Here is a 27,249-nt window from a genome sequence, read left to right on the forward strand (position 1 = left end):
TAAACTAATATAACATCGTAAATCAACTATACTCCAAGTAAATAAATAAATAATAAAAACTATAAAGAAAGCTGAGTGCCAAAGAATTGATGCTTTTGAACTGTGGTGTTGGAATAGACTCTTGAGAGTCCCTAGGACTGCAAGGAGATTCAACCAGTCAATCCTAAAGGAAATCAGTCCTGTATATTCATTGGAAGGACTGATGCTGAAGCTCAAACTTCAGTACTTTGTCAACCTGATGCAAAGAACTGACTCATTTGAAAAGAACCTGATGCTGGGAAAGATTGAAGGCGGGAGGAGAAGGGGACAACAGAGGATGAGTTGGTTGGATGGCATCACCAACTCGATGGACATGAGTTTGAGCAAGCTCCAGGAGTTGGTGATGGACAGGGAAGCCTGGTGTGCTGCGGTCCATGGGGTCGCAAAGAGATGGACATGACTGAGCGACTGAACTGAACTGAACTGAACTGATACTTTGTTTTAGTTAGTTATTACCCTGGTTCCCATAATATATAAATCTTTTGCATTTTCATTCAGTATTACCTACAAAATATTCAATCCATTTAAAATCATTTTTAATGATTCACATAATTATCTTTGCCATATAAAAATAGTGAATAAGTTTAGGAAATAACAGGAAACAATCATACACACTGAGGCATATAGGAATTTACAACACCTGATCTCAAAGCATTTGATTAATTAAAAATATTAATATCAAAAAATATTAATATCTTCTGAGTTGTCACTCTTTGAGTGAGCCAAATATCACCTTCCAATGCTAACTAAATTTAAAAACCTTGTAATTGATTAAATCTGGAGTGTGGATGGCTAAATTCAGACGTTAGAAGCCCCAAAATCTCAAAGTTACCTAGACAATAGTCTTTGTTTCATTTTTTTTTCTTCAGGTATGTAGACACTGAGAAACACAAAGGGCTTGAATATTGGTACATATGTAAATTAGAAGAGATACATCTTTGAGAATTTCTATCAAAGAGAAGAGTATCCAACATTTTGTTTTAATGGGAAACAGGCCCAGTATGTGAGATTTCAGCCTTTACCAACATCTGTAAGTTTTTAATAACATTATATTCCAGTGCTGAATTCACTCCTGCCTAGTATTTTCAGTTTCCTTAGAGCAACGGTCCCTATGGAAAAAATGACCATCTAGGAACAGAATTCTTGAGGAGAGTGAATATTGAAAATCATTAAGTACACAGAAAATATATATGAAAAGGGTAATTAATGAGGTTAATTTCCAAGAATAGTCAAGATCAATCTGAATTTCTTGGATCGTGCATGAGAACTCTTCCTGAAACTTAAAACCTTAACAAACAGTCTCTTCATTGCCATCTTCATCTCCTTGTTTCTAAATGTATAGATAATAGGATTCATAAAAGCAGTAATAAGAACATCAAAGATGGCTAAAAATTTATCTATGGGTAAGGTAGGGAATGGCCAAACATAGATAATAATGCAAGGGCCAAAGAAAAAAACTACCACAGTGATGTGAGCTGAGAGGGTAGAAAGGGCCTTGGATGAACCACCTGAAGACTGTTTGCGAACCGTGACCAGGATGAAGATGTAAGACACAATCAGGATAAAGAAGGTGCCCATGGAGATGAAGCCACTGTTGGCAGTGACCAGAAACTCCAGTCTATACGTGTCTGTACATGCAAGTTTGATGAACCGAGGAAAATCACAGTAAAAGCTATCCATTTCATTGGGGCCACAAAAGGGTAAGTTGACAACAAAAGCCAGCTGGGCCACAGAGTGGATGAGTCCAATAGTCCAAGCAACAGCCAGAAGAGAAGTGCACATGCTTAGGCTCATGATGGTCAGATAGTGGAGCGGCTTACAGATAGCAACATACCGGTCATAGGCCATGACTATGAGCAGCACCATCTCTGCACCCCCAACTGTGTGAATAAAGAACATCTGAGTGATGCAGCCTCTCAAGGAGATGACTTTGTGTCTTCTGAAAAGGTCAGCAATCATCTTTGGAGTTGCAATGCTGGAAACACCTGTGTCAATGAAGGAGAGATTTGCCAACAAAAAGTACATGGGGGAATGTAAATGGTGGTCTGAGAGAACTGTGAGCACAATGAGAAGGTTTCCCAACATACTCGCTATATAAAATACCGTGAAAAATAGAAAAAGAAGAATCTGGATCTCCCAAGAACTGGTGAGTCCCTGCAGCAAAAATTCAGACACCACTGAGCGATTTCCTCCATCCATCAACTTCATGCACAAGGCTGACCCTGAGGTTAACTGAAGAGCATAAGAGGGAGACAGACAATTAGTAAGTTGGAAAGAAAGTCCTTGCCAAAAATGTCAGAAACTAAAGATCATCTTGCCATTTTAGAGTTACTTAGAGTTTACACCGGAGAAGGCAATGGCAAGCCACTCCAGTACTCTTGCCTAGAAAATCCCATGGATGGAGGAGCCTGGTAGGCTGCAGTCCGTGGGGTCGCTAAGGGTCAGACACGACTGAGCGACTTCACTTTCACTTTTCACTTTCACACATTGGAGAAGGAAATGGCAACCCACTCCAGTGTTCTTGCCTGGAGAATCCCAGGGACGGGGGAGCCTGGTGAGCTTCCGTCTATGGGGTCACACAGAGTCGGACACGACTGAAGTGACTTAGCGGTAGCACCAGCAGAGTTTACACAGTACAAGTAGAACAAAGAGCCAGAATCAGAAATGTTCCCTGCATAAATCTTTGGCATCATTTAATCACGTACCTCAAATTTAGTTTGGGCTTTAGTGTCTAATCAAGAAGGGGAAATGTAGACAAAGGCACCTAAGAATTTAAAAAGAAGCGAATCATGGGACTTCTCTGGTGGTCCAGTGGTTAAGACATTGTGCTTCTACTTCAGGGAGTATGAGTTCAATCCTTAGTCAGGAAATGAAGATCTTGCAAGCTGCACGGTGCAGCCAAAATAATAATAATAATTTTTAGATAAAGAAAGTTGACTCAGGAAATTGAGATTTGTACTTCTAAGTTTCTCTACTGAAATACGCTACAGAATGAAAACATGTACAAAAAGGTACAGAAAATTGTCTGGAGAGGTGCTCTAATTTATTCTTTATAATGCTGCCTGATTCAGTGTGGATAGACCACAATTTATTTACTAATTTCCCTATTAATAAGCATTTATCCAGTTTGCAGTTTTGGGGGCCCTACAAACAATGCTGCAAATATCTTTATGTTTGCATCCTTTATGTCTTTGCATCCTCTGTATCTTTATGTATGTCATCCTTTTATACTGTTTTCCTTTCATGCCATGAGTTCTCAGGATGTGATTACTGACGTAAAGTACTTATATTTTTAATTTGTGTAGGTTTGCTGATTGCCTTCCCAAAAGGCTGTAATAAGACATATTTCCACAAAAATAAATGTTAACACTTTTTAAATTGTTGCCGGTATACTGGGTATAAAGAGATAGCTCTTTGTTAGTCTAATTTTCATTCCCTGACAACCAATAAATTTGAAGATGTTTTCTTGCAATTTAGATTTGGTCTTTTGTGAATTACTTTTCTGTGTGTATTCCTATTTCTTATTGTGCTGTCTTGTTCTTGTCATTTGTAAGAGCTCTTTTTATATTATAGATGTTAAGTTTTTGTCATTTATTATATTTTTAAATAAATTATCTATTATTTTATTTACAATTTCTTTGGCTAGTCCCAAGTTTTTAATTGTTATATGATTAAATACAGCTGTGACTTGACCTATAACTACTGAATTTAGTCTTGTTAAGATCTCCCTCACTCCTGGATCATACAACTACACCCTTAGATTTTCTTTCAACATTTCATTGTTTTTTGTTTTCTATTTAGTACTGTGTTCTATTACTTCTATATATGTTTTAAAATATAAGTCCACTTTTAATTTCTTCCAGGTATTGTAATGGCATTGGTATTGAATTGTAATGGCACTATGTGTTAAGTGGCCCATTCTTTCCCCGATGAATTTAATTACCATTTTTGTGTTTTGCTAAATTTTCAGATAATTTGGAATCTGTTTCTAAATTCTTTGTTCTGTTTCCACTGATATATTTACCAACATCTGCAGAAATATCAGAGTATTTCAAAACTGTGGCTCTATCTTATGTCACCTGATAATGCAAGTCCCTCCTTTCCTGTAATTATTTTTCATGCTTAGTTGGCTATTCTTTTTTTTTTCTTTTTTTTAATTATTTTTGGCTGTGCTGGGTTTTCATTGCTGTGCTCAAGCTTCCTCTAGTTGCAGTGTGTGGGCTTCTCATTGTGGTAGCTTCTTTTGTTGTGGAGAACCAGCTCTAGGCATGCAGACTCGGTAGTTGCAGCACATGGGCTTAATAGTTTTGGATCTTGGGCTCAGTAGTTGTGGCACAAGGCTTAACGGCCCTTTGACATATGGGGTCTTCAGAGCCAGGGATCAGATTTGTATCTCCTGCATTGGCAGGCAGATTCTTAACCACTGGACTTCCAGGGAAATACAGTTATTCTTCAGTATATACATTATTCTACATAAACTTTAAGATCATTTTATCTAACCCCTCAAAAAAATTCTATTGCACTTCTTGATTTTAACTGCATTAAATTTATATATTAACTTGGAATGAAGTAGCATTGTTATTATGATGGTATCTTCCCATTTAAAAACATTATGCATCTACCCATCTGTTCAAACCTTGTTTCATGTCCTTTCATAAGATTTTGTCTTTTCTCCATATATATTCTATACTTTCTTTGTAAGACTTATTCCTTGTATTTTTTAACTTTTTTCTTGGCATTATGAACAGAATATTTTTTCTCGTTTCCATTTCTAGCTTCCTTTTGCTAGAATGAAGAAAATTTCATTCTGTTATATGCAGCTACCTTACCACGTTCTGTGGAATAGTGTTTTATTGCAGTGTCTTGGATTTTCTTGTTTTACAATAATATCTTCAGCAAATAGAGAAGCTTTTCTTATTTAATTTGTGTTGATTTGCTTAAGATATTCATTTTATCACTCTTATTAATATTGAAGTCCTATACACTTGTCTATTCTTTGCATGTTTATTGTCTCTTCCAGCAATACATTTTTGCACTCTTGTTTTAAAATAACACGCCAATTATTTTTAAATAATTTTCCACTAGTAGGAAATTAATTTTCCTATTAATTTTTTAAAAATAAATCAATTTTTTAAAATTAATTTACTTTCCTATTAGTATATTTTAATTCCTTCCACTTTTTCCCAACACCAAGTAAGCTGAGACCTTTTAAATACTTTTCACACCCATCTTCTCATTCCTCTCCCCATTTAAATTAAATCAGTTCTTTTTTATCCTCTGGAACTTCTATTTGTTTTACATATTATGCCTCCTAAATCTATCCTCCCTGTTTCATTTCCCATCATCATTTCCATTTCTTTATCTTTATCTTATGCACTTTAAAATATCCACTCCTTGGACTTCCTTGGTGGCTCAGTGGTATAGAATCAGTCTGCCAATGCAGGAGACACAGGTTAGATACCTGATCCAGGAAGATTCCACATTGCCAGGGACAGTTCAACCTGTGAGCCACAACTACTGAGCCTGTGCTCTAGAGCCTGGAAGCCTACATGCCCTAGAGCCTGTGTTCGGCAACAAGAGAAGGCACGGCAATGAGAAGCTCGAGCACCGCAACTGGAGAGTAGCTCCCAGTCGCTGCCGAGTAGACAACAGCCCGTGCAGCAAAGAAAACCCAGCACAGAGAAAAATAAATAAATATAAACATTTTTTTAAAAGATATCCATTCCTAAAACCTTCCAGCCTCAAATTTGGATTTCAAGAATAATCACCCTCTGTTTAAGTCCATCTGAATTGGTCAACTCCAAAGGGTCTTATTTATATTACTTATGAAGCCTTTTACCTGATGTTATTATTTTTATTGAAATTAGAATCTGATTCTTCCAGAAGCTCTATACTCAACACAGCCTAACATCACATGTATTTAATATGGGCTTTATACACACAGATTATAACATTTGAGTTGAAACTTCAGAAATCATCTATACCATTCATTTCCAAGATTCAGTCTTCCAGTCAGAGATGTAAATGCCACCTAATGCACAGGTAACGTCCTTGTTAAGTGTTTTAGGAATAATAACTTGACAATAGAAAAGTGCTTAAAAATCTATGAAATAGATAAATAACATGGTATTGAAGTTTGAAGTAAACTATAACTCTCAACAGCTGTATTCTTATTTATTGCTTTGTGATTTATTGCTTTGAGAGTTTGACATTTTAGGACTCCAAACTTAGAATTAATCTCATCTCAAACATTTTCTTCCACAATGAAAATTGATTTTAAAGATAAGTGAAATTTTCCATAGAAAATAGCAATGAATTAGAATTTAAAAGATAATCCAACCCTGTTAATCTTTCCAAATAAACAAATTTGAGTATTATGTAGTTTATTTCGTTATTTATTTTCCTTCTTATTTTTAATGTTCTAGAGAAGGCGATGTAAAATATTTGTTAAAAATGGAAAAATCACACACCAAACTGCTGGGTTTAAACTTGACTTGACCACCTGCTGTACCACTTACACTGACCTTGGACAAATGGCTTAATCTTATTATATCTACATTTATTCATCATTAAATTGGAATGAAAATAGTCTAGCCTCAAAAATCGCTATAGGAGAAGAATTTAGAACAGTATTGGACTCATACTAAGAACCTAATAATTTTTAGCCATATAATATTATTATAAATATCCTTAGTGGCACTAAACTCTCCTGGTAGTCCTATTTCTCAAAATCCTTCTTTTGTCTTTCCCTGGTTTTTCATCACTTATTTGCTATATAAATAATAACCTTTTTTCAGATTTTATTGTTTTTCTCTTCACCTAATGGGCTTTCATGTATTCTAATTATACCTTCCCCAAAAGCCTGACCACTGTGTGAAAGACAATATATATGAAAGGTTTAGTATTTCCCCAGCATGTAAATGCTAGTTGAATCCTAGGAGTTAGTCATTCATCTCCTAATTCCATTCTAAACTGCATAGTCATATTTTCCATAGTCCACCAAACACTATCACCTACATATTTATATATTAGTGAAATTTCACGTGACTACAACAAAATTAATAATTTTGTTAATTTTATTAATAAATTAATAATTAATAATCGTCTCTCTATTTCCCTATACAGTTTTTCCTCCAGATCTACTATAATACTGCAGGCATCTCATCCATCCTGCTCTTTTCAAATCTTCATTGCCTTTCACTAATTATTACTGAAATTCTACAATACAGGACAACCAATGTCTGCACACCTAACTTGCATATGGCGATCAGCTTACTCTTCCTAAGTAGCACTTTGATGATATAACTACAACCGCCAGAAAGTGTCCAGTGATTCTCATTGCCTTTAGAAGTACACACTCCTAACATAGAATGTACTCCTATAATTTGGCTCCATGCCATCTTTCCAGGATGATCTCCCTCTCTGCTCTTACTTTCAAAAAATATTTATTCCTCTTTAGTACTCCTTGTCCTAAAGTTAAAGTTAGTTGCTCAGTCATGTCTAAATCTTTGCAACCCCATGCACTGTAGCCCACCAGGAACCACCATCCACGGAATTTTCCAAGCAAGGCTACTGGAGTGAGTTGCAATTTCCTTCTCCAGGGGATCTTCCTGACCCAAGGATTGAACATAGGTCTCCAGCATTGCAGGCAGACTTTTCACCATCTGAGCCACCAGGGAAGCCCATCAAGTATCTTCTCCTTAACTCTTTGCAGTCTGATAGCTGTCCCCACCACCTTCTTTAAACTGGTCTTATGAAGATCACCAAATATCTCAGAATAGCTGAATCTTCTGATATCTATACATCATCTTATACTGTTCACCATTTCCTACTTTCTAAAAAATATTGTTGCTAGTGGGTTGTGCAAAGACTTTGTCATCTCTCTCCCCATTGATAATGTCTATTTTACAGGCTGGACCTGAAGGCTATAGCTTCTCAAATGAGAATTCTAACTAGAGTCATTTACATGGGGAAGGAATTAATCCCTACAGATTTAGGTTCCATTGTGTTGTGAACCAGAAACTAATATAATATCATATTTCAGTTGCACTTCAGTTTTTTTAAGTTAAAAATATTAGACAAAGTAGGAATATTTGAAGGAAGAACAAACAACTGAAGGTAATGAAGAATGAGTAGTACAGACATTATTGGAGGTTTGAATTCTTACTCCATGAGGGGAGAAATAAACTAATTTTTTTGTCTGCCTGGTCTATATTTGAAGAAAAGCATCAAAGGTTATTCCCATAAGATGAGCCAGAGACATTTCTGTTCATGGGACATACAAAAATATTCATAAATGAAAAATGATCCAAAGGCTTAGATATTAGAGTCTCTGATGCTAGTATAACTTTATTCTGATCTGCTTCCAGATATTAGCTTAGCAATGCCATCTTATCTAATTTCCCATTCCCTATGCATTCTTATGTGGGCATACCTGAAAAAATTACAACTAGAGTTATTAACATCAGGGAGAAATTAAATCATTGTAACCTAGAGGCCAAAGGGAAGATCACGGCAACATACACAATGCATAACAGAACTGTAATTATATGCAAATGTGTAAAATCTAAAACCTGTTTGGGGCATCCTTTTGAGGACTTCATGAATGGCTTTCTCAATCTTCTCCAAACCCTCAGACATAATTTACTTCGGATGATTATTTAAGATTGTTCACTTCTGCTGAGTTCTCAGGAGAGATAGAACTTATTATGACTGACAAGATAATGATCTATGTGAAAAATGCTAGAGGAGTCATCAACTAAATCTTTGGTCAATGACTCAACTACATAACTTTTTTAACTTCTCCTTAATCTTATGATTCTCCTTAGTCATATAATATCCAGAATAAACACTTTTTATTCCTAATGACATCTCCTTTCTTAACTCTTTTAAACATGTTAATAGTTGTCTTGTCTTCTTAACTATCTACACATCATTTCTATTTCTTTAACATGCTAATGAATCTTGATTATAAAATGTTAATAAGAGTGTATCTAATCATAAATATAATACAGTTATTTCCTGAAACTTGCATGACATACTTCTATTTATTCTGATCTCATATTGACTTTAGAAAACATTAATATAGTGTATATTATATTTTATAGCTGTTTTATACACTCTAAAAATAAAATACAATTGTAAGAATATCATTATTCCTCATGGTTAACCATATAAGTTATAAACTCTTCTGAATTAAGAATGTTCCTACTCTCACGTAATTTCAACCAGGACAATTTCTTCAAGTTGTGACCTACCATAAATGCTGTTTTTTAATCATGTTTTATTAATAATTTCCTACAGGAGGCAAATACCAAAATTTATGACATTAATTTCCTCTTTCTAAAAGTTTACAACCTCTAAAAAAATCTTTCGTATCTTTTGTTGCACAATAGCAGGATAGAGCATAGAAAGGAGGAATATATCCATGTTTTACAGATAAGAAGATAAGGACTGAAAGATATTAAATTAATTGCCTAATTTTGCACAGCTAAGTGTCCAATTCAAACCCAATTCTTGCCATTATTTTAAAAATGCAAGGGGATTAAAAAGTACTTGAAGAAATGTTAAAATTTTTTTTTTTTTTTTTTTTTTTTTTACAACCAACAGAAATGTTAAAATTTTAACAGTTGTTTTCTAGGAAGGGACTATGGGTGATAAATTTTCTGTTTTACACATGTTTTTCTCTTTAAAGAAAAATTATTAATTTAAAAAACAAAGTTGACTCCAGAGCCCAGGGTTTTTCACTGTACTATTCCATAAGTCACTGACAACCTAAAGATAAAGTAACTTCTAGGGTGTGAGGAAGTAGCTTTTACTTCCAAGGTACTTGATAGACAAATGGGCTGCCTGCAAAGACTTGACAGGCAGAGGGTCTTTGGTGTCTGCCACCTCATCTCCAGCTCCTCTACCATCTCTTGTCATACTGCCTTCTGCTCCTGTTCATTATCTACTTCTCTCAGATAGTCCCTGACTGTCCAAGACCTCCACCTATGACAACCTCACCAAGATCTAGTCTCTCCCAAATTTCTAGCCTCCAAAGCATCCCTTCCAGAGCTTTTTCAATTAAACTATTTAAACGTTGAGTCATTTCTACAAGAAAGGCGAGATGAAATCAATGTAGTCACCTAGTCACCAACTCTATACTCTCTCAAAATTTTTATTTCAGTTAGGTACATCCCTAATTGTGACATGCTTCCTGAGTATTCCAAGCTGCTACAATTCTACCACTTTTGTGGTACAGGGGACTACACAGCATGTGGGATCTTAGCTCCTTGACCAGGGATAGAATCCAACTCCCTTGCAGTGGAAGCACAGAGTCTTAAACACTGGACCATAGGAGAAGTCCCACAACTCTCCCACTTTTAACTTGCCCTGTTTACACACCAGAAAGAGACATTAACTTGACACCCAACTTATGCTATATTGTCTATACCTAATCAGTTTCCCATGCGAGGTTTTCACATGAGAATTTTAGTTTAAGACATCAAGAACAACACAAATGAATTTTCTCTGAACTCTGGAAATTACTCTTATCTGGTGATGAAAATGTTACTAAGCCTATTTGCAAAGAACCAGAACTCTCTCTTACCTGAGTTAGACCAAAGAACCTATTTTCCTCAAATGGTAGATCAAGTCCCTCCAAACTGTGTGAGAAGATAGAAACTTCAATTATATATTAGCCATAATTTCTAAGAGAGAAAAGTAAGAGTTAGTGTGATGGATTCTGGGTACAAATGACAGAAATTGAGTTTATAAAACACAGAAACTGAAAACATCACTCAGGAATTTTATCTACCATGAAAAACTAAAAAGAAATACAGAATTGGGGAATAAAAAGGAATAAGATATAGAAAAGATGAAAATATCATGCTTTTCCTCCTCCCAAGAACACCCTCTTCTAGTCAAAGTCCCACCCTTCATTCACCACCCAGTTTAGCATGCCCTTAGCAAAAGTCAAAGATTTATTTGTTTTGAAACTCCTTTCCATGCCTTGCCCCAAAATCTTCCCCAATACTTTTAACAAGAGTCATAGTTTTATTCATCTTGATACTCCTTTTCATGCATTGCCCAGAATGCATATGTAACAAATACATCAAATAACAATGAAACCATAGATTAAGTTAAAAGAAGTAGGGGGAATTACAGAGAAATCACTGGAGAGAGACTCAAAGATAAGTCGGATTAATTTGGGACTTGATAATAGTAAAACATTTGTTTTACATATACTTTGCATGATAGTGCTTGAAATAGGAGCATTTTTCTAGATTCAGGAAAGGACAGTTTCACTCTGACTGAGATTGTAAACCTTTCTGAAACAAAGAGCTTAATATTGTTTTTCTCATGTAAAAAAAAACTATTTTTTTTAATCTTTTAAATTTTAATTGGAGGCTAATTACTATTCTAATTAACATGTGGTGGCCAAGTGTTGGTGGGAATCTTGGGAATAGCCAGCCCTTCATTATTGGATTTTCCTGGGAATTATGCCTCAGAGTCCATCCTGATTTTCATCTGGGGAATAAAAAGAACAAAAGAACAGTGAAAAGAAAATAGATTCTTAGTACCCAATTTAATGATGTCTTAGATTGATGTGCAGAAATATTTTTGCTTTAAAAGGAGACAATGCAATAAGTATTAAGAAACCCAACACTTTAGAATGCTTGAGTTTCAGCAGGAAATGGAAAGAGTATTACTCTACTCTAGTACTAACAAGATGTTTTATGGCAAAAACACTCTTCACTGAAAACTAGGAGGTAACAACAAATGAGAAATCACAGAACATAACTTTACTTCAGCCATTTTGGCTCTCTACATGCCTTTCAGTCCCATGAGACTAAAAATCTAGGATCCTAGACTACAGACATTTTTTTCATGAGAGTGTTGTCAAGTTCTAAACTGTTAATTACTAAAGTATAAGAGGAATTGTTATACAGAAACTTTTGAAAATAGATACACCCTTTCCAAACAGGTAGCCTTCCTTGACCACATCTTATAAAAGAGGTTCTTATATAGTTTTATCTTATTATCCTATAATATTTTCCTTTGCTTCAATTCTTTTTTTTTTAATTTATTTTATCAGAGGCAAATTACCTTACATTAATATAATGGTTGGTTTTGCCATACATTGACATGAATCCGCCCTGGGTATACATGTGTTCCCTTTCTTGAACCCCCCTCCCTCCCACCTCCCTCTTCCCCATATCCTTGCCCCAGGTCATCCCCGTGCACCAGCCCCAAGCATCCTGTATCATGCGTCGAACCTGGACTGGTGATTCATTTCACATATGATAACGTACATGCTACAATGCCGTTCTCCCCAATCACCCCACCTTCACCCTCTCCCACAGAGTCCCAAAGACTGATCTATATACCTATGTCTCGTTTGCAGTCTCGTATACAGGGTTAAGGTTACCACCTTTCTAAATTCCATATATATGCGTTAGTATACTGTATTGATATTTTTCTTTCTGGCTTACTTTACTCTGTATAATAGGCTCCAATTTCATCCACCTCATTAGAACTGATTCAAATGCATTCTTTTTGATGGCTGAGTAATACTCCATTGTGTATATGTACCAAAGCTTTCTTATCCATTCATCTGCAGATGGACATCCAGGTTGCTTCCATGTCCTGGCTATTATAAACAGTGCTGCAATGAACATTGGAGTACATGTGTTTCTTTCAATTCTGGTTTCCTCAGTGTGGACACCCAGGAGTGCGATTGCTGGATCATATGGCAGTTCTATTTCAAGTTTTTTGAGGAATCTCCACACAGTTCTCCATAGTGGTTGTACTAGTTTGCATTCCCACCAACAGTGTAAGAGGGTTCCCTTCTCTCCACACCCTCTCCAGCATTTATTGCATGTAGACTTTTGGATAGCAGCCATTGTGACTGGTGTGAAATGGTATCTCATTGTGGTTTGGATTTGCATTACTCTGATTATGAGGGATGTTGAGAATGTTTTCATGTGTTTGTTAGCCATCTTTATGTCTTCTTTGGAGAAATGTCTGGTTAGTTCTTTGGCCCATTTTTTGATTGGGTCACTTAGTTTTCTAGAATTGAGCTGCAGGAGCTGCTTGTATAATTTGGAGATTAATCCTTTATCAGTTGCTTCATTTGCTATTATTTTCTCCCATTCTGCAGGCTGTCTTTTCACCTTGCTTATAGTTTCCTTTGCTGTGCAGAAGCTTTTGATTTTAATTAGGTCCCATTTGTTTATTTTTGCTTTTATTTCCAATATTCTGGGAGGTGGGTCTTGGAGGATCCTGCTGTGATTTATGTCAGAGAATGTTTTGCCTACATTATCCTCTAGGAGTTTTATAGAATCTGGTCTTACATTTAGCTCTCTAATCCATTTTGAGTTTATTTTGGTGTATGGTGTTAGGAAGTGTTCTAGTTTCATTCTTTTACAAGTGGCTGACCAGTTTTCCCAGCAACATTTGTTAAAGAGACTCTCTTTTCTCCATTTTATATTCTTGCCTCCTTTGTCAAAGATAAGGTGTCCATAGATGTGTGGATTTATCTCTGGGCTTTCTATTTTGTTCCATTGATCTATATTTCTGTCTTTATGCCAGTACCATACTGTCTTGATGACTGTGGCTATGTAATAGAGCCTGAAGTCTGGCAGGTTAATTCCTCCAGTTCCATTCTTCTTCAAGATTGCCTTGGCTATTCGAGGTTTTTTGTATTTCCATACAAATTGTTAGATTATTTGTTCTAGTTCTGTGAAAAATATCGTTTGTAGCTTGATAGGGATTGCATTAAATGTATAAATTACTTTGGGTAGTATACTCATTTTCACAATATTTATTCTTCCAATCCATGAACACGGTATATTTCTCCATCTATTAGTGTCCTCTGATTACTTTCACTAGTGTTTTATAGTTTCCTATGTACAAGTCTTTTGTTTCCTTAGGTAGATATATTCCTAAGTATTTAATTCTTTTCATTGCAACAGTGAACGGAATAGTTTCCTTAATTTCTCTTTCTATTTTCTCATTATTAGTGTATAGGAATGCAAGGGATTTCTGTGTGTTGATTTTATATCCGGCAACTTTACTGTATTCATTGATTAGCTCTAGTGGTTTTCTGGTAGAGTCTTTAGGGTTTTCTGTGTAGAGGATCATGTCATCAGCGAACAGTGAAAGTTTTACTTCTTCTTTTCCAAATTGTATTCCTTTTATGTCTTTTTCTGCTGTGATTGCTGTGGCCAAAACTTCCAGAACTATGTTGAATAGTAGTGGTGAGAGTGGGCACCCTTGTCTTATTCCTGACTTTAGGGGAAATGCTTTCAGTTTTTCACCATTGAGGATAATGTTTGCTGTGGGTTTGTCATATATAGCTTTAATTATGTTGAGATATGTCCCTTCTATTCCCACTTTCTGGAGGGTTTTTATCATAAATGGATGTTGAATATTTTCGAAGGTTTTCTCTGCATCTATTGAGATAATCATATGATTTTTATGTTTCAGTTTGTTAATGTGGTGTATTACGTTGATTGATTTGTGGATATTGAAGAATCCTTGCATTCCTTGGATAAAGCCCACTTGGTCATGATGTATGATCTTCTTAATGTGTTGTTGGATTCTGATTTCTAGAATTTTGTTAAGGATTTTTGCATCTATGTTCATCAGTGATATTGGCCTGTAGTTTTCTTTTCTGTGGGATCTTTACCAGGTTTTGGGATTAGGGTGATGGTGGCCTCATAGAATGAGTTTGGAAGTTTCCCTTCCTCAGCAATTTTCTGGAAGAGTTTGAGTAGTATAGGAGTTAGCTCTTCTCTAAATATTTGGTAGAATTCATCTGTGAAGCCGTCTGGACCTGGGCTTTTGTTTGCTGGAAGATTTCTGATTACTTCCTCTAGTTCCGTGCTTGTGATGGGTCTGTTCAGATTTTCTATTTCTTCCTGGTTCAGTTTTGGCAAGGTGTACTTTTCTAGGAGCTTGTCCATTTCTTCCAAGTTATTCATTTTATTGCCGTATAATTGCTGATAGTATTCTCTAATAATCCTTTGTATTTCTGTGTTGTCAGTTGTGATCTCGCCATTTTCATTTCTATTTTGATTGATTTAGTTCTTCTCCCTTTGTTTCCTGATGAGTCTGGCTAGTGGTTTGTCAACTTTATTTACCTTCTTAAAGAACCAGCTTTTGGCTTTGTTGATTTTTGCTATGGTCTCTTTTGTTTCTTTTGCATTTATCTCTGTCCTAATTTTTACAATTTCTTTCCTTCTACTAACCCTGGGGTTCTTCATTTCTTCCTTTTCTACTTTCTTTAGGTGTAGAGTTAGGTTATTTAGTTGACTTTTTTCTTGTTTCTTGAGGTGTGCCTGTATTGCTATGAACCTTCCCCTTAGCACTGCTTTTACAGTGTCCCAGAGGTTTTGGGTTGTTGTGTTTTCATTTTCATTCATTTCTATGCATATTTTGATTTCTCTTTTGATTTCTTCTATGATTTGTTCGTTATTCAGCAGCGTGTTGTTCAGCCTCCATATGTTGGCATTTTTAATAGTTTTTCTCCTGTAAGATGCTTGGAATGATTTCAATTTTTTTGAATTTACCAAGGCTAGATTTATGGCCCAGGATGTGATCTATCCTGGAAAAGGTTCCGTGTGCACTTGAGAAAAAGGTGAAATTCATTGTTTTGGGGTGAAATGTCCTATAGAGATAATATTTGGTCTAACTGGTCTATTGTATCATTTAAAGTTTGTGTTTCCTTGTTAATTTTCTGTTTAGTTGATCTATCCATAGGTGTGAGTGGGGTATTAAAGTCTCCCCCTATTATTGTGTTATTGTTAATTTCCCCTTTCATACTTATTAGTAATTGTCTTATATATTGCGGTGCTCCTATGTTGGGTGCATAAATATTTATAATTGTTATATCTTCTTCTTGGATTGATCCTTTGATCATTATGTAGTTTACTTCTTTGTCTCTTTTCACAGCCTTTGTTTTAAAGTCTATTTTATCTGATATGAGTATTGCTACTCCTGCTTTCTTTTGGTCTCTATTTGCATGGAATATCTTTTTCCAGCCCTTCACTTTCAGTCTGTAAGTGTCCCTCATTTTGAGGTGGGTCTCTTGCAGACAACATATATGGGGGTCTTGTTTTTGTATCCATTCAGCCAGCCTTTGTCTTTTGGTTGGGGCATTCAACCCATTTACGTTTAAGGTGATTATTGATAAGTATGATCCCGTTGCCATTTTCTTTACTGTTTTGAGTTCGAATTTATATACCTTTCTTATAGGGGACTGGAATGCAAAAGTAGGAAGTCAAGAAACACCTGGAGTAATAGGCAAATTTGGCCTTGGAGCACGGAATGAAGCAGGGCAAAGGCTAATAGAGTTTTGCCAAGAGAACGCACTGGTCATAGCAAACACCCTCTTCCAACAACACAAGAGAAGACTCTACACATGGACATCACCAGATGGTCAACACCGAAATCAGATTGATTATATTCTTTGCAGCCAAAGATGGAGAAGCTCTATACAGTTAGCAAAATCAAGACCAGGAGCTGACTGTGGCTCAGATCATGAACTCCTTATTGCCAAATTCAGACTTAAATTGAAGAAAGTAGGGAAAACCACTAGACCATTCAGATATGACCTGAATCAAATCCCTTATGATTATACAGTGGAAGTAAGAAATAGATTTAAGGGACTAGATCTGATAGATAGAATGCCTGATGAGCTCCGGACGGAAGTTCGTGACATTGTACAGGAGACAGGGACCAAGACCATCCCCATGGAAAAGAAATGCAAAAAAGCAAAATGGCTGTCTGAGCAGGCCTTACAAATAGCTGTGAAAAGAAGAGAAGCTAAAAGCAAAGGAGAAAAGGAAAGATATAAGCATCTGAGTGCAGAGTTCCAAAGAATTGCTAGGAGAGATAAGAAAGCCTTCCTCAGTGATCAATGCAAAGAAATAGAGGAAAACAACAGAATAGGAAAAACAAGAGATCTTTTCAAGAAAATTAGAGATATCAAGGGAACATTTCATGCAGAGATGGGCTCGATAAAGGACAGAAAAGGTTTGGACCTAACATAAGCAGAAGATATTAAGAAGAGGTGGCAAGAATACACAGAAGAACTGTACAAAAAAGATCTTCACGACCAAGATAATCACGATGGCGTGATCACTCACCTAGAACCAGACATCTTGGAATGTGAAGTCAAGTAGGCCTTAGAGAGCATACTATGATCAAAGCAGGTGGAGGTGATGGAATTCCAATTGAGCTATTTCAAATCCTGAAAGATGATGTTGTGAAAGCCCTGCACTCAATATGCCAGCAAATTTGGAAAACTCAGCAGTGGCCACAGGACGGGAAAAGGTCAGTCTTCATTCCAATCCCTAAGAAAGGCAATGACAAAGAATGCTCAAACTACCGCACAATTGCACTCATCTCACACGCTAGTAAAGTCACGTTCAAAATTCTCCAAGCCAGGCTTCAGCAATATGTGAACCGTGAACTCCCAGATGTTCAAGCAGGTTTTAGAAAAGGCAGAGGAACCAGAGATCAAATTTCCAACCTCCGCTGGATCATGGAGAAAGCAAGAGAGTTCCAGGAAAACATCTATTTCTGCTTCGTTGACTATGCCAAAGCCTTTGACTGTGTAGATCACAATAAACTGTGGAAAATTCTGAAAGAGATGGGCATACCAGACCGCCTGACCTGCCTCTTGAGAAACCTGTATGCAGGTCAGGAAGCAACAGTCAGAATTGTATATGGAACAACAGACTGGTTCCACATAGGAAAAGGAGTATGTCAAGGTTGTATATTGTCACCCTGCTTATTTAACTTATATACAGAGTACATCATGAGAAACGCTGGGCTGGATGAAGCACAAGCTGGAATCAAGATTGCTGGGAGAAATATCAATAACCTCAGATATGCAGATGACACCACCATTATGGCAGAAAGCAAGAGCCTCTTGATGAAAATGAAAGAAGAGAGTGAAAAAGTTATCTTAAAGCTCAACATTCAGAAAACTAAGATCATGGCAACTGGTCCCATCACTTCATGGCAAATAGATGGGGAAACAATGGAAACAGTGACAGGCTTTATTTTTGGAGGGCTCCAAAGTCACTGCAGATGGTGATTGCAGCCATGAAATTAAAAGATGCTTACACCTTAGAAGAAAAACTATGACCAACCTAGACAGCATATTAAAAAGCAGAGACATTACTTTGCCAACAAAGGTCCATAGTCAAGGCTATGGTTTTTCCAGTAGTCATGTATGGATGTGAGAGTTGGACTATAAAGAAAGCTGAATGCCAAAGAATTGATGCTTTTGAACTGTGGTGTTGAAAAAGACTCTTAAGAGTCCCTTGGACTGCAAGGAAATCCAATCAGTCCATCCTAAAGGAAATTAGTCCTGAATATTCATTGGAAGGACTGATGCTGAAGCTGAAACTCCAATCCTTTGGCCACCTGATGTGAAGAACTGAGTCATTTGAAAAGACCCTGATGCTGAGCAAGATTGAAGGTGGGTGGAGAAGGAGACGACAGAGGATGAGATGGTTGGTTGGGATCACCAACTCAGTGTACATGAGTTTGAGTAAACTCTGGGAGTTGGTGATGGACAGGGAAGCCTGGTGTGCTGCAGTCCATGGGGTCGCAAAGAATCGGACACATACTGAGCGACTGAAGTGAACTGAAGGGTGGTTATTATCAAAAATGATAATAAGTGTTGGTGAGGATGTAGAGAAACTGGAACTCTTGGACATTATTGGTGGGAAAATAAATTGGTACACCCATTATGGAAAACAGTATGCTACTATGTCAGCATCTCAAAGAGATACCTGTTCTCCCATGTTTCTAGCAGCATTATTAACAATAGCCAAGGTATGGAAACAATCCACGTGTCCACTGAGAGGTGAATGGAAAAAGAGAATGTGATATTTTCATTCAATGGAATATTATTCAGCCTTGAAAAGAAATCCTACCTTTCCCAATGATAAGAATTAAACTGGAAGACATGGTACTAAGTGAAATAGCTGTTTACAGAAGGACAGATACCTCATGATTCCATTTATATGACAAATGCTATCAAGTTATAAGTTTATAAAAGAGATTTTTTCTAATACTTTTCAGTTATGTTAGATGAATAAGTTCTAGAGATCTGCTATGCAACATGGCTGTTACTTTGATTGTGGTGATTGTATCATAGATGTTTGCATATATCCAGGGATATTAAGTATGTTCAGTTTTTCATATATCAATTATACTTCAATAAAGTTGACACATATCAGCCTTATTATTTATATATATATAAGACATTTACATATATATCTGATATATATATCCACACAATAGAGGTGGAGTTGGAAACAAAGAGAATCAAAAAGGTGTACATCTATATTATATAAAAATATTATTTAAAAAATAATAAAACTACTATATAATTCTTTGTACAATTAATTTATTTTTTACTTCAAAATCTTTATTTCTAGAGAGCTAAATGTAAGACCAGATACTATAAAACTCCTAGAGGAGAAAGTAGGCAAAACATTCTCTGACATAAATCACAGCAGGATCCTCCAAGACCCACCTCCCAGAATATTGGAAATAAAAGCAAAAATAAACAAATGGGACCTAATTAAAATCAAAAGCTTCTGCACAGCAAAGGAAACTATAAGCAAGGTGAAAAGACAGCCTGTAGAATGGGAGAAAATAATAGCAAATGAAGCAACTGATAAAGGATTAATCTCCAAAATATACAAGCAGCTCCTGCAGCTCAATTCCAGAAAACTAAATGACCCAATCAAAAATGGGCCAAAGAACTAAACAGACATTTCTCCAAAGAAGACATAAAGATGGCTAACAAACACATGAAAAAATGCTCAACATCCCTCATAATCAGAGTAATGCAAATCAAAACCACAATGAGATACCATTTCACACCAGTCAGAATGCTGGAGAGGGTGTGGAGAAAAGGGAACCCTCTTACACTGTTGGTGGGAATGCAAACTAGTACAACCACTATGGAGAACTGTGTGGGATTCCTCAAAAAACTGGAAATAGAACTGCCATATGATCCAGCAATTGCACTCCTGGGCATACACACCAAGGGAACCAGAATTGAAAGAGACACATGTACTCCAATGTTCATCGCAGCACTGTTTATAATAGCCAGGACATGGAAGCAACCTAGATGTCCATCTGCAGATGAATGGATAAGAAAGCTTTGGTACATATACACAATGGAGTATTACTCAGCCATCAAAAAGAATGCATTTGAATCAGTTCTAATGAGGTGGATGAAATTGGAGCCAATTATACAGAGTGAAGTAAGCCAGAAAGAAAAATATCAATACAGTATACTAACGCATATATATGGAATTTAGAAAGATGGTAACCTGAACCCTATATACGAGACTGCAAAAGAGACATAGGCATATAGAACAGTCTTTGGGACTCTGTGGGAGAGGGTGAAGGGGGGATGATTGGGGAGAACGGCATTGTAGCATGTATAGTATCATAAGTGACCAGTCCAGGTTCTACGCATGATACAGGATGCTTGGGGCTGGTGCACGGGGATGACATGGAGGGAGGATATGGGGAAGAAGGAGGTGGGAGGGGGGTTCAAGAAAGAGAACACATGTACACCCGGGGCGGATTCATGTCAATGTATGGCAAAACCAACCAATATATTAATGTAAGGTAATTTGCCTCCAATAAAATAAATTTAAATAAATAAATAAATAAAATAAACTGCCATCTTCCAGAAAAAAATAAATAAATAAATGTAATTATGAATTTTGTTCTTGTCACTTATGTAATAAACCTAGCATGATCTTTCAAAAAAAATCTTTATTTCTTAATTTTTAGTTAGATGGCTCTTTTAACTGTTGACACTTTATAATAGATTCAGGCATACACCATACTTATTCGATACGTTTATAGATTATATGCCATACAAAGTTATATTCTTGACACTATTCCTTGTGCTGTATTACACTCCTGTGACTTATTTGTTTTATAACTGGAAGTTTGCACCTCTTAATCCCCTTCATGTGTTTCACCCAAACCCTCATTCCCTTCCCTTCTGGTAACCAAGTTTGTTCTCTGTATCTGTGAGTCCATTTCTGTTTTGTAATATTTGTTTGTTTTGTTTCTTAGAGTTCATGTATAAGTGAAAACCTAAAGTATTTGTCTTTCTGTGACTTATTTCACATAGCATAATACTCTGCAGGTTTATCAATGTTGTTGCAAAGTTTAAGGTTAAGTTATATATACCACATCTTCCTTACACATTCATCTGTGGATAGACACTTAGGTTGTTTCCATACTTTCGATATTGTAAATAATGCTGCAGTAAACATCAATGTACATATAGCTTTTCAAGATAAGTGATTTCATTTTCTTCCAACAAACACACGAGTGGAATTGCTGAATCACGTGTTATTTTTATTTTTAATTTTTGGAGAACTTCCATACTGTTTTCCTTAGTGGTTGCACCAATTTACATTCCCACCAACAGTGTACTAGGAGTCCCTTTTCTCTTCAACCTCACCAATACTTGTTATTTCTTGTGTTTTTTCTGATAGCCATTCCGACTGGTACGAGGTTCTTTATAGTTATGGTTTTGATTTGCATTTTCCTGATATGATATTAAGCATCTTTCCATGTGTCCATTGGCCATCTGTATGTCTTTTTTGGGGGGAAAAATGCCCATTCAGGTCCTCTGCTCATTTTTTCCATCTTTTTGGTATTGAGTTGTATTAGTTATTTATATAGTTTCGATATTAACCTTTCAACAGATATAATTTCCACACGTCTTGTCCACTTAGTAGATTGCTTTTCCATTTTTTTGGTGGTTTCCTTCCTTGTGCAAAAGCTTTTTGGTGGTTTTTTTTTTTTTTTTTAGTTTGATGAAGTCCCATTGTTTACTTTAGTTTTTGTTGCCCTTGCTTGAGGAGACGGATCCAAAAAAATATTGCTAAGGCTGAATTAAAGAGCAACTAAATATGAAGACAGCATAGGTCATGTTTTCTCCTAGGTGTTTTAAGGTTTTGGGGCTGATCTTTAAGTTTTTAATTCATTTTGAGTTTATTTTTATATTGGGTGTGACAAAGTGATATAGTTTCATTTCTTTACATGTAGCTGTCCCGTTTTCCCAACATTGTCTATTCCCCACTGTATTCCTTTGGCCATAGACTAATTGACTGCATTTGCATGTTTGGGCTTTCTATTCTGTTCCATTTATCTATGTGTCTGTTTTGGTGCTAGTATCATGCTGTTTTGATTACTATGACAGTGTGTACATGCTCAGTCTTTCCAACTCTTTGTGACCCCATGGATTGTAGCCCGCCAGGCACCTCTGTCCATGAGATTTTCCAGGTAAGAATACTGGAGTGGGTTGCCATGCCCTCCTCCAGGGGATCTTCCCAACCCAGGGAATGAACTCACATCTCCTGTGGCTCCTACATTGGCAAGCAGATGCTTTACCACTGAGCCACCTAGAAAGCTATAGCATTTTAGTACAGTTTGAGATCAAAGAGTATGAATGCCTCTGTTTTATTATTATTATTTTGGCTATGCTAGGTCTTCATTGCCATTCATGGGCTTTCTTCAGTTGCAGCGAGCAGGCACTACTCTCTAGTTGCAGTGCACGGACTTATTTTGATGGCTTTTCTTGTTCTGGAGTATGGGCTGTAGGCACATTGGTTTTAGTAGGTGCAGCATGCAGGCTCAGTAGTTGTGATCCATGGGCTTAGTTGCCCCATGAAATGTGGAATCTTCCTAGACCAGGGATGGAACCTGTGTCCCCTGCATTGACAGGTGGATTTTTACCACTAGACTACCAGAGAAGCCCTCCAATATCTCTAGATTTGTGTGTATTTCTCAAAATTATTTTGGCAGTTCAGGATATTTCATGATTCCATACAAATTTAAGGCTTCCCTGGTGGCTCAGATGGTAAAGAATCTGCCTGAAATGAAGGAAACCTGGGTTCAATCTCTGGGTCAGGAAAATCCCCTGGAGAAAGCAATGGGTACCCATTCCAGTATTCTTGCCTGGAGAATTCCATGGACAGAGGAGCTTGGCAGGCTACAGTCCATGGGATCACAAAGAGTCAGACATGACTGAACAGCTATCATACAAATTTAATGATTGTTTATTATAGTTATGTGAAATATGCCATGGATATTTAGATTGAGAGTGCCCTGAATCTGTAGATTGCCTTGGGTGGTTCAGTTCAGTTCAGTTCAGTTCATTTCAGTCGCTCAGTCATGTCCGACTCTTTGCAACCCCATGAATCACAGCATGCCAGGCCTCCCTGTCCATCACCAACTCCCGGAGTTCACTCAAACTCATGTCCATCAAGTCGGTGATGCCATCCAGCCATCTCATTCTCTGTCGTCCCCTTCTCCTCCCGCCCCCAATCTCTCCCAGCATCAGAGTCTTTTCCAGTGAGTCAACACGTCACATGAGGTGGCCAAAGTATTGGAGTTTCATTTGGCCTTGGGTGGTATGAACATTTTAATGATATTAATTCTTTCAGTCCATGAACACATAATTTCTTTTCACTTATTTGGGTCATCTTCAGTTTCTTTCATGAATATCTTCTAATTTTGAGATTATAAGTCTTTTACCTCCTTGGTTAAATTTATTCATAGGTATTTTATTCTTTTTGATGCAATTGTAAATAGAATTGCATTCTTGATTTCTTTGAATTAGTGTATAAAAATGCAAAAAATTCTGTATATTGTTTTTGTATCCTGCAACTTTACTGAATTCACTTATTAGTTCTAATAGTTTTTTTGGTGGAGTCTTTAGGTTTTTCTACATTTAGTATCATGTCATCTGCAAATAGTGACATTTTTATTTCTTACCTTTTAATTTGAATGCCTTTTCTTTTTCTTGTCTGATCACTGTGGCTAAGACTTCTAACACTATGTTGAATAAAAGTACCAAAAGCAGGCATCCTCATCTGGTTCCTGATCTTAGAGGAAAAACTTTCAGCTTTTCAACATTGAGTATGCAAATAAATTGTAAAACTGTAAAGATGAAAAAGAGAAATTCCTTAAAAATATGTATTCATAGTTTTTCTTGAATAAGTTCTAATACATTATGCATATTTTAAGTATACATATATACTTTACAAATGAGTTAAATTAAACTTCATAATGTTTGTAAATATATACTTAATTATTAAAATTATTTTTCAAAAAGGCAAAAGAAGCATAAACCAAAACACCCAGAATATTGATTACATCTGAGTGGGAAGCAGAGTAAAGGAATAGACGTTAGGAGAATAGATGCAATGATACGTGGGATCACAGGTATTGTTCAATTCACTTCAGTTCAGTCGCTCAGTAGTGTCCGACTCTCCGCGACCCCATGAATCACAGCATGCCAGGCCTCCCTGTCCATCACCAACTCCCGGAGCTCACTCAAACTCATGTCCACAGAGTCGGTGATGCCATCCAGCCATCTCATTCTCAGTCGTCCCCTTCTCCTCGCGCCCCCAACTTTTCCCAGCATCAGAGTCTTTTCCAGTGAGTCAACTCGTCGCATGAGGTGGCCAAAGTATTGCAGTTTCAGCTGTACTTTCTAACAAATGTGTGCTACATGTTTCATAAATATGTAATATTTTATAACAAAAATTAAGAAAATTTTAACTGGATCAGTAAATAACAATTTTATTTTTAGGTTTATAAAGATTCAAATTAATTATACATCCACCTTTTGCAAAGGTGGGAGCAACTAGTCCTCTAATTCACTGCTGGTGAAGGAATTTTAAATTGACCCAACCATTTTAGAGGATAATTTTACAATATATAATGAAACCTTACAAATATATTTTAGCATAGTGATTTCATCTCTGTTAAGTTGTCATAAGGAAGGAATCAAAGCTTTATATGTAGAATGAGATATGTCAAGATCTTCCATAGTAGTACTGTTGGTAACTGGTAATCAGAAATAAATGACAACAATAAAGTTTTGACTAAAGCAAAATAACTCTGCCCATTCAATTACCACATAGCCACCAAGAACTACATGCTAGAAGTATATACATCAGCATGAAAAGATTTACATATTGTATTGTTAAATGAGTTGTGGAATAGTGTGATATTATTTTGTATAATTTGTAAATGTATGCTAAGTCACTTCAGTCATGTCAGACTCTTTGCAACCCTATGGACTGTAGCCATCCAGGCTCCTCTGTGGGATTCTCCACTCAATAATTCTGGAGTGGGCTGCCATGCCCTCCTCCAGGGGATCTTCCTGACCCAGGAATCAAAGCCATGACTGCTGCATTGGCAGGTGGATTCTTTACCACTAGCACCATGTGGGAAGCCCAAATGCATAAATAAATATCTCAAAAGAAACATAACAAAATTTTAACTGTTGTGTTTGAGTGGGATTGTTTTTGGTGACTTTTTTCCTTTTCTTCTTTGTGCTTCTCTGTATTTAAGCTATAAATGTACCTTAGATTCCACTAGTTTGTTATCCTGAAAAAGTTAACACAAAATATTTGTGGTAAATCTGCCAGATTTTCCCATTCTTTTCCATTCCTTGTTATTTAGAAGGAAAGAGTTGTTTTTTTCTCCTTCTCAACTTTTATTTACCATTGCTCTTTGCACAAATAATTGTTGACTTTCTACTGTAAGTCAGGCAAATATTACTGACTTCCTGCTATAAATTGAGTATCCCTCTAGGTACAAAGGGCTTCCCAGTTGGCGCTAGTGGTAAACAATCCTCCTGCCAACGCATGAGACCTAAGAGACATGGTTTCGATCCCTGGGTCAGAAAGATGGAGGAGGGCTGGACAACCCACTCCAGTATTCTTGCCTGGAGAATCCCATGGACAGAAGACCCTGGTGGGCTACAGTTCATAGGGTCACTCAGAGTTGGACACGACTGAAGTGACTTAGCATGCATGCATACTAGGTACAAATAACAAAAATTCTTACTTCCTGATTTATGTACTTTTCTTTCCAGTGGGAGGAAAAACACTAACAAAGCAATCTCTCAAATAGATTTTTTTAAAAAGTCATGAAGGTATTAAACAAAGCATATGTTAGAGAATAACTAGAGTAGTAAGGCAAAAGAGAAGTGTTTTTCTGGTGTTGATATCAATCTTAATGATGAGAAGGAACCAGCCCTACATTTACCTAGACAAAACTCTCCACAAGTGAAGTGAAGGGCCAGTGTACAGGTTTCAGACCATGAGCTTGGTATACTCAAGCAACAAAGTCCAAAATGGCTAAGAAGAAGGAAAAGGCTCAATGAAGTTGGCAGGGTCAAATCTTTTCAGGCTTCGTGGACCCTGGTTAGGCAACATGGTAGAGTAGGTATCCATCTTCTGTCATGCTGTGGCATCAGGCTACCCTTAGCCTTCAGAGCTCTCCAGAAGCTTCTCTCCTTCCCAAGGCATGTACTTACCTCAGAAGATGACTCAGCATGACTTCTAACTCCATTCCATCAGTTCAGTTCAGTTCAGTTCATTCACTCAGTCATGTCCGACTCTCCATGACCCCATGAATCACAGCGCACCAGGCCTCCCTATCCACCACCAACTCCCTGAGTTCACTCAAATTCATGTCCACAGAGTCGGTGATACCATCCAGCCATCTCATTCTGTCGTCCCCTTCTCCTCCCGCCCCCAACATTTCCCAGCATCAGAGTCTTTTCCAGTGAGTCAACTTGTCGCATGAGGTGGCCAAAGTATTGCAATTTCAGCTTTAGCATCAGTCCTTCCAATGAACACCCAGGATTGATCTCCCTTAGAATGGACTGGTTGGATCTCCTTGCAGTCCAAGGGACTCTCAAGAGTCTTCTCCAGCACCACAGTTCAAAAGCATCAATTCTTCGGCGATCAGCTTTCTTCACAGTCCAACTCTCACATCCATACATGACCACGGGAAAGACCATAGCCTTGACTAGATGGACCTTGGTTGGCAAAGTAATGTCTCTGCTTTTTAATATATTATCAAGGTTGGTCATAACTTTCCTTCCAAGGAGTAAGCGTCTTTTAATTTCATGGCTGCAATCAGCATCTGCAGTGATTTTGGAGCCCAAAAAAATAAAGTCTGACACTGTTTCCACTGTTTTTCCATCTATTTCCCATGAAGGGATGGGACCAGATGTCATGATCTTTGTTTTCTGAATGTTGAGCTTCAAGCCAACCTTTTCACTCTCCTCTTTCACTTTCATCAAGAGGCTTTTGAGTTCCTCTTCACTTTCTGCCATAAGGGTAGTGTCATCTG

The 27,249-nt window shown here is 36.9% G+C and overlaps 1 protein-coding gene across 1 annotated transcript; it reads right to left on the bottom strand.

The window, feature by feature from the left end:
• Positions 1 to 1,251: 1,251 nt before the first annotated feature.
• On the bottom strand, positions 1,252 to 2,323 carry LOC129563410 (olfactory receptor 4F3/4F16/4F29-like). Its single transcript, XM_055437221.2, has one exon. The coding sequence runs from the start codon at positions 2,245 to 2,247 to the stop codon at positions 1,252 to 1,254; it is 996 nt and encodes a 331-aa protein (XP_055293196.2). The 5' UTR covers positions 2,248 to 2,323.
• Positions 2,324 to 27,249: the final 24,926 nt, after the last annotated feature.

This window comes from Moschus berezovskii, chromosome 9 (genome assembly GCF_049115385.1).
Source record: "Moschus berezovskii isolate FMDL1 chromosome 9, NW_MosBer_1.0, whole genome shotgun sequence".
Taxonomy (NCBI): domain Eukaryota; kingdom Metazoa; phylum Chordata; class Mammalia; order Artiodactyla; family Moschidae; genus Moschus; species Moschus berezovskii.

Coding starts and splice junctions, on each gene's coding strand:
- LOC129563410 (XM_055437221.2), bottom strand. CDS start 2,247: ATGAAGTTGATGGATGGAGGAAATCGCTCAGTGGTGTCTGAATTTTTG.